This window comes from Castanea sativa, chromosome 1, assembly GCF_040712315.1.
Source record: "Castanea sativa cultivar Marrone di Chiusa Pesio chromosome 1, ASM4071231v1".
Classification (NCBI taxonomy): domain Eukaryota; kingdom Viridiplantae; phylum Streptophyta; class Magnoliopsida; order Fagales; family Fagaceae; genus Castanea; species Castanea sativa.
Genome location: NC_134013.1, coordinates 61,986,891 through 62,001,900, shown reverse-complemented (window position 1 = coordinate 62,001,900; position 15,010 = coordinate 61,986,891). Strand labels below are relative to the sequence as shown.

The window sequence follows — 15,010 nt, the reverse complement described above, 5'->3', positions numbered from 1 at the left end:
AAATCTTTAGAACCATGTTTATAAATATATAATATTTCACTTATATTATAGTAAATATAAAAGTTTATTATAAAATATTACCTCAATTCAGAACAAATTATTCATAATTTTAGACTTTAGTATCAAATAAAAGAAAAAAAAAACACAATATAAAAAATAGAAAGCTTAGTTGTTCATTGCATACTAAGAAAATAAATAATACTAAGAAGTTAATGTAAATAAGTTACCATTATGCCTTTACAAAAATTCAAAAATTACAAAACTAAAAAAAAAAAAAAAAGCTTTTTTCTGTACCGGCCGGTACGCCCGATACCGGCCGGTATTGCCCGAAATTGGCCGGTATGACCGGTACGTGGACGGTACGGCCGGTATTTTTTCCGGTAGAATATAGAAGTGTACCGGTACCAGTGCACTGGCCGGTACCGGTACGGTATCGGCCACACTGCTCCTAATACCCTTATAGCTTTGGTTGGAGTTAATACTTAATACCTAGTTTTTTTTAGAAATAGAAATTTGAGTTTATATTAAAACGCAATCTACATGGTTATAAATATGAATGTGCCTACCAATTGTTTGAGTAATAAATTATTATAAAATCTATATTTTATTTCTTTGGTTTCTTTTATAATTTTTTTAAGAGAACATTGTAATTTTGTGATGAGTTTTGATTATCATGATATTTTTTTTTATAGGCGTGATAATCTCCTTAGTTCTTAAGAGATGGAAAATTTGAAACTTATAAAATTTAGTTGTATATTAGATAAATATAACAGACTATTAACCGAAATTAGAAGAATACAAATCACCTCATGAAAAAAATATTAATCAAACATACAAAAAATTATAGAATGATATATTTTTAGAGATAAAAAAAATAGTAAAAAAATACTTGTAGAAGCCTTATAAAAAATAAAATACAATACTTGAAGCAATTGTTTTTTTATTTTTTTATATTACACTTTATTACAAAATATTTATATATTCTCATGCATCGTGTGGAGTTGTGACTAGTGTATATAAAATTAAAGATGTTTGACTTTTGGTTGGTTTCATAAAATTTTGCCGTGTATTCTTTTTGAAAAGATACACATCAATATTCTCATTTATTTTTTAAAATTTATTCTATATTAAAATCTGCAATTAGAATCTTGCCAAATTTTGGTTTATTTAAGAGAAATTCTTTCTTTAAATGATAAAATAAATAGTTTCATATACAAACACAATCATAATAAATATCTATTAATAATTATCATAATTATTTATTTAATATTTTCATTTAAAAAATAGTCATAATAAATACTCATTAATAAATACCATAATTATTAAATTCATGTATAATATTTCATACACAAACATAATCAAAATAAATGTGTATTAATAACTATTATAATTTTCAAATTTCATATTTATCCACAAAATAAAAGAGAAAACCTAATTTGTTTAGATAAAAATATCAAATAATATTTTATTAAACTTTCCTATTTCATTGTAGGTTGCTAACTAGTTTATATATTCTATATAAAATAGAAAGTATTTTACTTTTAGTTGACTTCATAATAGGTTATCACCTAAAATTTTGAGACCTCAAAATTAAACATATCATTATTAAATATATAGTTTTTAATTAAATTTTGATTCTATACTATATTTAAACCATTAATTAGAATATTGCAACATCATATGTTCTTTAAGTGGTAGAATAGATAGTTCCATATAAATATAATCATAATAAATGCATATTAATAACTAATTATCAATTTATATTTAAGGCAAAAAGACTAAAAGAGAAAGAAAAAAAAAATCATGTTTGTTAAACTTTTAATTTGTTGTGTATTGTGCGGGTTACTGACTAGTAGAATAATAAAAATAAGATATTAAATTCTATAAGGATGTGGTGTAAAACCTAATTTTTATCCCTCTAATCTCAATATCTCACATTATCATATTACATATTATAAAATAGGCATAACCATGCTCAATCAATTTTAATATTCATTTGAAAATCCAACTTAATTGTGAGTTTATTAAGATATTATTATGTGTGGTAAGATGTATTAAGTTTTAAGTAAAATAAAATGCTAATATAACAATCATGGGTTTTACATCCCATCTTTACCAAATTCAGACTCTAAAAATAAACTCAAGTCTCAATAAAAATTAAAAGAAGAGAAATTCACTTGTGTTTAATTGATTTGATCTAATGGGTTTCAATTAGCTCAACTAGTAAAATTTATTTTCATCGAATGTAAGATTTGGGATTCAAACCTTGTTTACACCAAAATGAATTGGTATTTTGGCCTTATAGTAAAAAACAATTATTATGAAGCAAACACTATAGATTGAAAATCTATCGTATCTATGAAATATATATATATATATATATATATATATATATATATATATATATATATATATATATATATATATATTTGATCAATTGAATTTTCCCTAGAAAAACAAAAATTTTGATCAAAATAATTATAATCTGTGAGAATCCTAGCCACTAAGATTATACCCATTTGATAAGAAGAAAGATGCAAGTTTCTGATGTTCCTTGTCTATTCCAAGAGTACATGTTCATTCTATATATAATGGATTTGTAGATTCCTAGTTTAAAGTTTTGCCAAACGAGTAACCTAGCTGTTCATACCATTTGTTAGGCTCTGACACTTGGTCGAAGACTGGCTGAGGAACTATTTTTATTTGGAAACTTTTAGAGATCCCTTTTTACTTTGGAAAGAGTTTTTCCAAGTCAACCCAGGATATATATATTTTTTTTAATGGCTTTTACAACTATGGGCTTGTGATCATTATCTTTTATTAGACTCAGATAATCAGATTCGTAGAAATAATTGGAATCTTTTTCTTCTTTATGGCTAATACTTTAATGAAGCCACATATTCTTCCTCCTCCCCGTTGCCAGTCGATTTTTGGAATAACAAATAAATTGGGCCAATAAACCTAGGTTTAATATGGAAGGGAGTCAAGCCCACAAATTCACAATAGTATCAAATACAGCCTATACAGGTTAAATTGCTTAATGGTGCATAAATAGTAAAGAAAGGGTCCAAAAGCAGTGACTCACAAAAGGGAAAGTAGACCAAAGAAACATTTTATATATTTTAGAGTCATAATTCATAAATATAGGTGAGAGAGAGAGAGAGAGAGAGAGAGAGTACACATGACACCCTTAAGAGCTGCTGCTTCTGATGGTTTAGAAATTAGAAGTCTTATTATAATTGAGTAAGCATGGTTGGTAAGATGGGTATTAATGGCTAATTATGAGCTTGGCTTGGTATTGAGGCTTTATAGCAAGTCTGGGGTGCTTCCAGAATTCGTTTTTGAATAAAAATTGAAGCTTTTAGCCGCTGTATCTCTAGAAAGATGGAAAACTTTAGCTTGTTTTTTTGCCTGGATCTTAAGGTGGGCTCGTTTAATACTTTAATCATGATTTTGGGTAATTTGTTGACTTAGCTTAATTTGCTAAACCCTTATAGGCTAAAACGGCACCGAGGGAACTTGATAAATTTGCCAAATTCGTCAGAGATCATTTACTAAAGCTAGCATGCTTCTCATGGCTAAAAAGGGTTCGGTCAAATTTTCAGACGAGTAGCAACTCTTTCATAAGTGTCTTTTTGTTTTGTGCGTGTAAGTGGCCAACAAGTAGACTTGTTCAGGGGATCCTAAATTTTGCAAGTGTCAACAGCCCATTTAGAAAAATTAAAATTTTGGTCCCATGCTAAACCCAAAATAGGCCTAATTTTTATCCTCCAAATACTATTTTACTTTAATTTCCCCATCAAAATACATAGGCTTGAGTCATCCTTAAAATATTATTACAAATAGGTGATCCCAAAGAATTGGGCTTTTACTTCGTGAGGACCCGTTGGACCTTTATCAAAAATGGCATCAACACTCCCAATCCTCACTTGCATTCTACTCCATCCACTCTTAAAATTCATGGCCCCTTGAGTTTTTTTTTTTTGATGCAAAGCTTGAATTATATTCAATCAAGCAAAGAATAGGACTTACAACAGAACAGAGCATAGCATCACAGCACAAGAAAACAGAGGCACTATTTTATACAGTTAGATTGAACAATTTCCTGCACTACCATAGGAAGAGCTCCTATCCACACCTGCGGGCCTTCATTTCTTCTTGCAAGTTGAGCAATCTCATGAGCAGCTCTGTTGTAATTCCGATTCACGTGATTGACTTTCCAGCTAGTGAAGAAGCACAGTAAGGCAAGGATACCTTGAACCAAATGGCCTAGGCTGCCATCAACGAACTTTTCTTTAATGCTGTTAACTATTGATAGAGCATCAGATTCAACAATAATCTGAGTAAGCTTCAAGTCTCGGGCAAGTAGAACACCGGCTTCCACGGCAAGAGCTTCAACCTCTGCAGCAGAGAACCGCCCGGAAGGTAATTTCCAGAAGCAGCAATAACAGCTCCACAAGAGTCACGTATAACAACTCCAACACTAGAATTTCGTCCATCCTCTGACGTCGCTCCGTCAACATTGATCTTAAAAACTCCAGGCGGTGGAGGAATCCAACCATTACACTTCCTTGCTGGATTTGTGTTCAGAGTTACCAAAGCTTCCCTATAATTTTGTAAAAGCCTTTTTGCAAAACTCCAAATCTGACTCGGTAAATGGCACTTAGATTCAAAGATAGCTTGGTTTCTGTTGTACCAAACTGACCAAGCAGCTCCAAAGAAAACCTCCAGGTCACAATCAGCTCCACATTGCAAAATAGTTAAAGCTACATCAGCTATGTCAGCAAGCACTTGCATGGCCCCTTGAGTTGACACCATGTTCTATCGAGCAAGTCAAGTGAGAGTTATGTTAAATGACTACAGAGATATACTGTGGGCGAATTTTTTGGTCTTTTGAAACCTTTTGACATTTGATGTGATAAAAATAGGTTCGGAAGATTATTGTCCTAGAATGTGTGCTCCACAATTTGACCTGAAATAAGTCATTCCAGCAACTTTACGCTGGACTAGCAACATCCATTGGCATGTACAAACCGTTTAAATTCCAAAAATTTCTCGAATTCCTTAATGCCACACAATTTTCCAAGACTTGGCGGTCTCCTTATATTACATTCTTACTTACCTTTTGCTCAAAAAAAGAAAAAGAAAAAAACTACATTCTTTATCAACAATTATGCTATCCTGAATGCATTGAAGGCCATTGGACAACCATGACCATTTGACCTTGTAGAAAATGAGAAGAAACTTGCCAACCTTCCTTATCCAGAAGAAGTAAGAATGTAAATCCTCTGTACCATTTTTTGTAATCCATTTTATGTTCCACCAACCACAACTTGCTATGTATTTGTTTAATTTTCCTTATAAAATAGCCAAAGTTTAAAATGGAAAAAAATAAATATTATATCCATATTTCTTTCTAGAAATAGAGGCATCACAAGTGAATTCCCTATCACTATATGTTTGTGTTAAGGATTAGCATTATATCCATATTTCTTTATAGTAGTGATGAATGATCTCAATAGATAAACTTAAGATAAAGTCCCTTGTTGTATGCTTTTTTGTAGATGATATATTTTTAATGGATGAAACTAGATGTAGAGTTAATGTTTAATTAGAAATTTGGAGTGATGTTTAGAATCTATATTCTTCCAACTAAGTACTACTAAAACAAAATACATGAAATGGAAGTTAAATAAAAGTAGAAATAACGATGAAGGAGTTGTATTGTTGTAGACTTGATGATCAAGAAATAACAATGAGTGAAAACTTTCAATATCTTAGATTAATACTTAATGATCGAGAGATTGAACAGGATGTAAATTATAGGGTAGGAACTGGGTAAATAAATTAGAGAATTGTAATATGAGTATTGTGTAATCATAAAATACTTTTTTTTCTTTTTATAATAATAGAATAGATATTAAGATAAAGAGAAAATTTTGTAAAATTACTAAGATCAACTATGTTCTGTAGTAATGGTTTTAGGGCTGTTAAGTAGCAATATCTTGATAAAATGAATGTAGCTAAAATACAAATATTGAGACAGATAAGTAAAAATAGAAGTATAAGATTCAAAATGAATTCTTTTTTTCTTTTTTTTTGAGAAATAAAATGAAGAAGTTCACTTAAAGATATGTGTGAGCACCCCTAAATGTGACATTTGAATGTCAACATGTCATGTGAATTACTTTTTTGGAAGTATCCCAGTGTGGGTCCATTCGCTTGGACCTATAATACACTACCAACTCTTGGGTTAGGGTGCTTTTTTATTGGATTTTATGGTGTGATTTTATGATAGAATCTCATTCTCTCTTCCTTATGTGTGCGTGTTTGTTTGTTTCTCCAAAGAAGGAAAAAAAAAAACCCCTCTAAGGTTAGGGTAAAGAGATGAGTTGTCACTTCATTTAAGTCCAATCCAAGAACCACTTTGACCCTATGTAAAGATTTAAATTAACAAGACCTTAGTCTAGAGTTAAAGCATAGGTTTGAAAAGGGTTTAGACACTCAACTTTACCTAACCAATTAGTAAGCTTCCACTTGTGTTACATGCACCTTTTTTTATTTAAGAAAAATATTAAGGAGATTTTGTATTCATTTTTTTTAGAAACAAAGGGGATTCTGTTTTAGTATTCTAATTACACACTTATTATATATAATAAATAATGACATATAAGGCAAGATTTTATTATAAAGAGTAAATCTAAACACAAAAAAGGAAAAATATTTAAATATTCAAACTACAAATCAAATCACACTACATATGGGAAAGTAAATCAAATATACCATATCAAATTAAATATGGAAAGCAAATCAACTAATGAAATGACATCAAACCAAACATGGAAGGTAAAACAATTTTGCATATATGAGGTGAACTGTCTAAGGAAAGAGATTTAAAATAGACAACCCAATTCTAGGATTTCATGCATTTCATTGTTTTTATTTTTATTTTTATATAGATACAATCTCGTTAACCACTCTATTATGATTGCACTCTTATCATTAGGTTAAGAGACTAATTGGTTTTAGTGTAGATATAGATTGAGCCCCATATCTCTTATTCCACGATAATATACTTCATTAGTTCATTGAGCTAATTAGAACCCACCATACTATCTATTCAATTTGCCCAACCAATTGAAGTCAACCATATTTTACTATAGGTAGTAGCTATATAAATAAATCTTAGAATTCCCATTTAAAGAATATCAATTCTTCATAATTCCTAAATCAAAGCAAGATACCATAAATTGCAATTAAAGCACATTCTTTACTTTTTTTTTTTCTTTTTTTGGAGAGAAAACATTCATTACTTATCTTGAATTAGAATGCATAGGCAATCCTCATACATGTGTACACAGGATCTAGGATGTGAGAAACACGACCAAAGACGGCCGAGATTTTTGGATATCCCCTTGGATAATGAGTCCTATAAAAATGCTCGACTGACAATGTCTACTCCCCTACATCAAGGGATTCACAAATGTAGTCACCACTTTATTCTTTTTGAAAAAAAAAATAATTTTATAAAATTTTATTCAAAATAAAATTCATAATTTGACTATGTCATTAATGGAGAAAAAAAGAAATAATTCCTCTAGTTACAACGTGAAAGAAAATTACAACAGTTTAATTTCTAGTTACAAACTAAGCAAGAAAAATCACAAAGGAAAAACACTAACTTAAATCCTTCTATCTAAATTGGAAGCTAAGTGATGAAAGGGGAAAATGTTAAGCACTCATTTCACTTTAATCTGAAGATTGGTCTCCTTGGAATTAATGGCTAGCTATAATCTCGTCGTTATTAAATCAAACCAATACATTCATAAACATCGCACCATGCACGAAATGAGCGCAACCAAAAGAATAACACATGAGAATATGAGATAAAACAAATAAAAAACTGAGATCCTTTCAAAAAAATTCCCAATGAATGAATCTCAAATAGGTTAAACAATTTCGGCAAATGCAATTCTAAACTATCGTGATGTGAGATCATGATTAATACACATGTGGGATTGATTCATAGACTTCGGGTTAGATTTTGAATGATTGAATCATGCTCTTGAATATTCCCCGTTGGTTTTGGGGTTTAAAAAAAGGCGTAAATGCACTTTTAGTCCCTATATTTTGACATTTTTTCCCTTTTGGTCCTTACATTTTCATTTCACTACTTTTAGTCCTCAAACCAATTAACACGTGTTATTTTAGTCATTTTCATCAGTCAACAGACGGAAATAGCTGAGGTGGCTAACGGAGGGATTAAAATATTAATTAAAATCCATCGTGGCTCCTGTCACCCATGCCATATGGGTTTCCCGCCATTTTATGTCACACGTGACCTTCACGTGACCCTCACTACAACCACCTGTGGCGCGTGTGAACCCCCAAATCAGTCCACCTTCTCTTTTTGTGAACCCCCAAACCAAATCAGTCCACCTTTCTCTCGATCTGAGATAGCCATTAAACCACCATAACAGACAAACAAACAAACCACCATCGCAGACAAAAATTTTAAACCACAACCACCATCGTAGACAAACAAACCACCATCACAGACAAACAAACCCAGAAATATATATACCTAAACCCACTTTTCTTGGAATAGCAGAGAAGAGAAAAGCAGTAAGATCTCTATCTCTGTAAACTGAAACCAAACATATAGGTATTAGCTCTCTCTCTGTGTATGTCTTTATATATAGCTAGCTTTATATTATGCGGAGGGGCCACAATGTTGCTTTTGTATATTCATTGTTAGGTTTTGACTTTATTATGTTTGTTTAGTGACTTTTGACTGTTTGTTGGTCCTTGTTTGGGCATGTGTTTCTTTGTGGCTTCCAATGTGGTCCCTGTTTTCCTCTGTTGAAGATAATGGCTGATTCTGTGTGTGATGTATACTAAATTAGTGGGCCAAAATACTAAGTCATTATTAAAGTGATTTTATGATATATAATGTTAACATGTGTTTCTTTGTGGCTTCCAATGTGGTCCCTGTTTTCCTCTGTTGAAGATAATGGCTGATTCTGTGTGTGATGTATACTAAATTAGTGGGCCAAAATGTTGAGTCATTATTAAAGTGATTTTATGATATATAATGTTAACATGTGTTTGTTTGTGGATTACTATGCATGTGTCTATTTTTTATGACATTGTTGTTTACTATGTTTTTGTTTGTGCTTTCCAAACAATGTTGAAGATAATGTGCATTACCATATTATATAATTCGAAACAGCTGAGGTGGATTGTGGAATGATGAGTGCTGATTTGGCAAATAATTAATGTGTGATATTTTGTTAACTAATGAGTGCTGTTTTGGAATGTAGTCAATATTATTTAAATGGTTTATATGTGTTTTGCATGCAACATGAGTGAGCTATTTAGCTTGTCTGTGCATCATGGTGGGTATTTTACTGATAACCCTCGAAAATATGTGGGAGGTAAAGTGGATGTAGTGGATAATTGTGCCCCTGATAGGTGGTCGAAGACAGAGATTAAGGTTATATGCAGGGACTTTGGATACACCTCTATGAGCAGGCTTTGGTATAAAATGCCTGGTAATGATCTAGAGAGAGCTAATTTCCATTTGATAGTTAATGATAATGATGCCATGTTTATGACAGATTTAGTGATTGGTCATGAAGAAATTCACATGTTTGTAGAGCACCTTGTGGATAATCCTATACTAATAGACGAAGGTGAACATATTGGGGTAGATGTGCAACCATTAGCAGTGGAACAAAACCTTTTAGGATATGGCAGTAATGATGATGCCAGCCATGATGAAGGTAGTGAAGATGCTGACAATAGTAACTCTGGTAGTGAAGATCATAACAATGATAATGAGGATCCCATTGATGATTATGTTGTTGAGGTTGATGTTGCAGAGGTGTATTCTAGGAGAGTAGGTAAGGAACCTGTGACTCAGCACCCATCTGAGGACAAGGATGTAGCTGATAGCAGTGACAGTGGAGGAGGTGATGGTGAAGGAAGTGGCCTAGAGGATGATGTAGTGAATCCTGATGAGAGGGAGTTTGTGGAGGATAGTAGTGATAGTTGGGATGGTTCTGATAAGGATATTACTGAACCAGTACAAATGGATGCTGGTGTAATGAACTCTGATTATGAGAGTGAGTAGTTGCACAGTCTTGAGGAATTATCATCTGATGATGATATTGGGGATGATAGTGATGATAGCTCTAAGGATGAATTGAAAACACCTGTGGAAAAGGAAATGGGACAAAAGAGGACCTTCCTAGTGTTTAAGCCAGTTGCTAAGGCTGAACATATCAAATTTGAGATAGATATGTTGTTCACAATAACTAAGCAATTCAAAGAAGTTATAACTGATTATGCAGTTCATGGTGGCTGGGGGATCAAATTTGCAAAAAAATGATTTGTAGAGGGTAAGAGCAATTTGCAAGAAAAGCTGCAAGTTTTTGGCATATCTAACAAAGGTGCCAAGAGAGAAGAGCTACCAACTAAGAACATTGAATTTGCAACACACATGCTCTAGGAGTTATAAGAATCCAAGGTGCACTTCTTCATACATTAGGAAGAAGTTGATGAAGAAGGTGAGAAAAAAACCTAACATGAAACTAAAAGATATCCAAGATGCTGTACATAAGAAGTTTCCACTAAACATAAGTGCAAGAAAAGCCAGCAGGGCTAGGGAGAAGGCAATAGAGTATGTTGATGGGGCTCACACATAGCAGTACAATCAACTTTGGGAGTATTGTGAGGAGTTAAGGAGGGCTAGCCCTGGCAGTACCATACTTATGAAGGTACATACCTTTAATGAAGGTGATTTGGCTGCTGAGATGGACTTGGTTTGTGGAGTTCCTTATTTTAAGAGGCTGTACATATGCCTGTAGGGTTGTAAGAGAGGGTTTATGGTTGGATGCAGGCCAATAATTGGTTTGGATTCCTGCCACTTGATGACTAAGTCAGGTGGGCAATTAATCACACCAGTTGCTAGAGACCCTAATGAAGAGTACCTCCCACTTGCATATGCTGTAGTGGAGGCTGAAACTAAAGACTCCTGGACTTGGTTCATAAATTTGCTACTAGCAGACATTGGTTAGAACACAAGATGGACATTTATATCAGACCAGCAGAAGGTATGTATCTTTATTACCATATTTATATGCATTATCATATTGGATGTATAGAGTTACTACACCACAATTGTTGTTGTTGTACTGTCAGGGGTTGGTGTAGACCTTCATTGATAATTGACCACAATATGAGCATAGGATCTACTGCAGACACCTCTACAATAATCTCAGAAAGAACCATCCTGGTGTTCTGATCAGAGAGTTCTTTTGGAAAGCAGCCAAAGCTACTTATAAAGCTAAGTTTGATAGGCTGATGGATGAACTGAAGGGAATTGATGAGGATGCACACAGTTGGTTGCAAGATCATTCAACCACCATATAGGCCAGACACATGTTCAGTGAGGACAGGTTGAGTGATACAGTACTGAACAACTTGTGTGAGAGTTTTAACAGTAGGATTCTGAAGTTTAGATCTAAGCCTATATTTGTTATGGTATGAATCTAAGCCTTTGAGTAATAGTTAGTCAAATACATTGTTTGATGAACAGTTTGTGTGTGCTTGCAGCTAGAGTCCATCAGGTTATATCTTATGACCAGGTTTCAAGAGAATAGACAAAAGATCATGAAAGTGGAATCAGAGATATGCCTTAAAGTACTTAAGAGGTTGCATAGAGAAAAGACTGCAAGCAGCAGGTGGCTTGCTTGTTGGGCAGGTGATACACAGTTTGAGGTTAAAAATGGACTGCAAAGCTTCACCTTGGACTTGGCCAAAGGACATTGTAGTTGGAGGAAATGGGATACAACTAGCAAACCATGTGCCCATGCAGTTTCTTGCATATTCTTCAACAGGCAGGATGTTGAGCAGTATGTGCATAGGTGTTTTCATGTCTCCACATATAAGGCCTGTTATGAGCCAGTATTTGCACCTATCAATAGGCAGAATATGTGAAGGCCCAGTGGTGTCCAACATGTTCAACCTCCTATCAAAAGAAAGCCACTTGGCAGGCCTAAGAAGAAGAGAGCAAGGGAGCCTGGTGAACCAGCAGGTAGGAGAGCTGGTATCTCCAAACAGTGTAGGGCCTGTGGTAAAATAGGACATAATAAAAGAAGTTGCAAGGGTGAAAGTTTTTACATATTAAATAGGACACAATAAAAGAAGCTACAAGGCACCACAAACAGAACCAATGTAGCCAATAAGGTAACATTCTACCATATCTGTCAAGTAAATGTGTGAGAGTTTTTACATATTAAATGTGGATTTCTTGTTTGTAGACCAGTAGGTACAAAAAATGTTCCAACATTAATCAGCCAATAGGACAAGCTCAAGCTCAACCAAGCTCAGCCACCCCATTTACACCACCTCAGCCATTTGTATCGTCCTAATCCAGCATGCACAGCTTCACTCCTGGTGCAGTGACTCAGCCATGGACAAGCTCTCCTAGTCCATTTCCATCATTCCATTCCAACATGCACAGCTTCACTCCTTGTGCATTTTCTTAGCCATGGACAAACTCTTCCAAGCCAAGTGCACCATACCAAACCAGCATGCACTTCTCATCCAGCCCAAGTGCACCATCTCCATACCAGACCAGCATGCACTTCTCATCCAGCCCAAGTGCACCATACCAGTACACTATGCACAGCTCTGCACACCTTTTCCACCACCCCAATCTAGTCCAAGTGCACACTAGACCCCCATAGGTTCATCCAATCCAGTTTAGGCCAACTCCAATCCAATTGCACCACCCAACTTAAGCAACAGTCCAACTCCAAGACTGAGGAGGAAAAAGATGGTCACATCAGAGACCCTGAATGCTTCTATGAATGCACCTAGATACATGGGGGCTATCATTGCTGGGAGTCAGTCATCAAGGCATGCTCCAAAGAAAAAATGAATGGGATGTTGTTTTATATCTTTTGATGAATGACTTGTGTTTTGTATAATTACAGCCAAGCCTTTATTTTGTATAATTGGTATTAGTTAAACAATGCCCTGCTGTTTGGGTTAAGATTGGCAATTGAATAATGCCTTTTTGTTTTGTAAACATACTTTTTCTTTTCTAAATGATAACTATGAAGATGTTTGGGTTAAGTTTGGCAGTATGTTGGAATATGTTATCTGTTAATACCAGTTTTATTTGTTGCATGCACTTGGCAATATATTAGGTAGTGCTTTCTTGGAATATGTTATCTCTCAACAGGGACTATGTTACACACCAATACCAATCCTGCTATTTCCAATCCACACATTGAATGAGAAAGGTATTCATTTATTTCTCAACAGAAAGAGTACAAAATAAGCAGCAGGTGTGTCATTGCTAATAACCAATCCTACCAAAATAGAGCACACTGCCAACCCTCTACACATAAACACTGCAACCCTACATGCACTACCAACCACAGCAACTCTACCTAAGCAAACATAGAACTACAAACATCACCATTAACAATGCCACAACTACAACTAGAAACTTCTCTCTCTTCTTGCAGTCTGCAAGCTCAGCCTCAAGTTGGATGATCCTTTGCCTTTGTTGTGGGATAAGCACCTTACCACATTCACATATCTCATCATCGCGCCATTGGAAGAACCTACACTTTCACCCCACCTGAAACACAGATAATGCTCTGAAAAATGAGAATCCATAAACTATTGTAGTAACAAATTGAAACAACATATTGAAATTAACTAAAACCCACTCAAACAATTTACTAAAATTGACATACCCAGTAGTTTGGACAACCATAGAACCTTCTGCCAAGATTGTCTGCTGTCCACGCCACAACTAGGACAGGTTTTTTATTATAGTAGCACATCATTTGTGCTCTCCTCCTCACACTGGAACTTATTGAAGAGCTTGCTTCCATTGGGCTTCAAAGATTGTTTGTTTTGATCATGGTTTGGGGAGATGAGGCTTACTTGGTGGGTGGAGGTCCAAGCTCGAATTTTGGGAGTTTAGCGTTTCTGGTACTGATTTGGGGGATTTTGGGTTTTTGGCACTGATTGGGGGGGTTTACGGGGTAGTGGTGGTCACGTGGGGGTTACGTGTGAAATAAAGGGGCGGGAAACCCATGCCTAAGTGTCACGGTGGATTTTAATTAATATTTTAATCCTTCCGTTAGCCACCTCAGCTATTTCCGTCTATTGACTGGCGGAAAGGACTAAAATAACACGCGTTGATTGGTTTGAGGACTAAAAGTAGTGAAATGAAAATGTAGGGACCAAAATAGAAATAGGGCTAAAATGTAGGGACTAAAAGTGCATTTATACCTTTAAAAAAATAGTATAATAATTCCCAAAAATCGAACTAAGCTCACAATAATTTGTATGAAATTTTTACACATTATCTTAATGCAATTCTATGAGTATTATCATACGTAATAATTTTATAATATTAAGAATAGTAGGGTATAGATATCACCGGTATATGACTTGGCTGAGACACAAATATCTAGCTCTCTTTAAGGCATTTTGTACCACCACAGAAGAATATTCTATAAACATTTCAACTAGTGCAATGAGTTCACTAGCATGCTACCCCCAAGGTATAACAACCTAGTCACATATGCCATAAGCTCTATGAGTTTGCACTTCAACATAGAGCAAAAGTTCCACCAAAGAAATACCTATTTTTCCCGTGAAATAGGTAAATAAAAAATACTAGTCTATATACATGTATTCTTATCTAGGATGTTTGTTTTCTACACTCATAGGGAATTCTAGATACATATCTGAAGAATGATTTATACAGAGATAGAATGTATGTGAGTTACAAGCACAAAAAAAAAAAAAAAAGAAATAAATCACAAAGATAAAGATGGATAATGTAATATAAATTTTTGTAACAACAATATGAGTTAATGGGTTATAATGTTCCTGTGGGGAGTAAAAGGACCCCAGCGGGCATTTGGGCCTTTAGGCTCTAGCAAGGAAGGCCGATTTGTTCTTGAGCTAAGAA

The 15,010-nt window shown here is 34.2% G+C and overlaps 1 protein-coding gene across 1 annotated transcript; it reads left to right on the top strand.

Moving 5' to 3' along the window:
• The first annotated feature begins 10,589 nt into the window (after positions 1-10,589).
• LOC142631617 (uncharacterized) lies at positions 10,590-12,003 on the top strand. Its single transcript, XM_075805829.1, has 4 exons — positions 10,590-10,684; positions 10,904-11,047; positions 11,253-11,404; positions 11,603-12,003. Exons 1-4 carry the CDS (start codon positions 10,590-10,592, stop codon positions 12,001-12,003), a joined length of 792 nt encoding a protein of 263 aa, XP_075661944.1.
• The last annotated feature ends 3,007 nt before the right edge of the window (positions 12,004-15,010 follow it).

Excerpts from the sequence above, each read along its gene's own strand:
- LOC142631617 (XM_075805829.1), top strand. The coding sequence starts at position 10,590 with ATGAAACTAAAAGATATCCAAGATGCTGTACATAAGAAGTTTCCACTA. Across the intron at positions 10,685-10,903 it reads GCTAGGGAGAAGGCAATAGA|GCCAATAATTGGTTTGGATT; the intron begins GTATGTTGATGG and ends GGTTGGATGCAG. Across the intron at positions 11,048-11,252 it reads ACTAAAGACTCCTGGACTTG|GATCTACTGCAGACACCTCT; the intron begins GTTCATAAATTT and ends ATATGAGCATAG.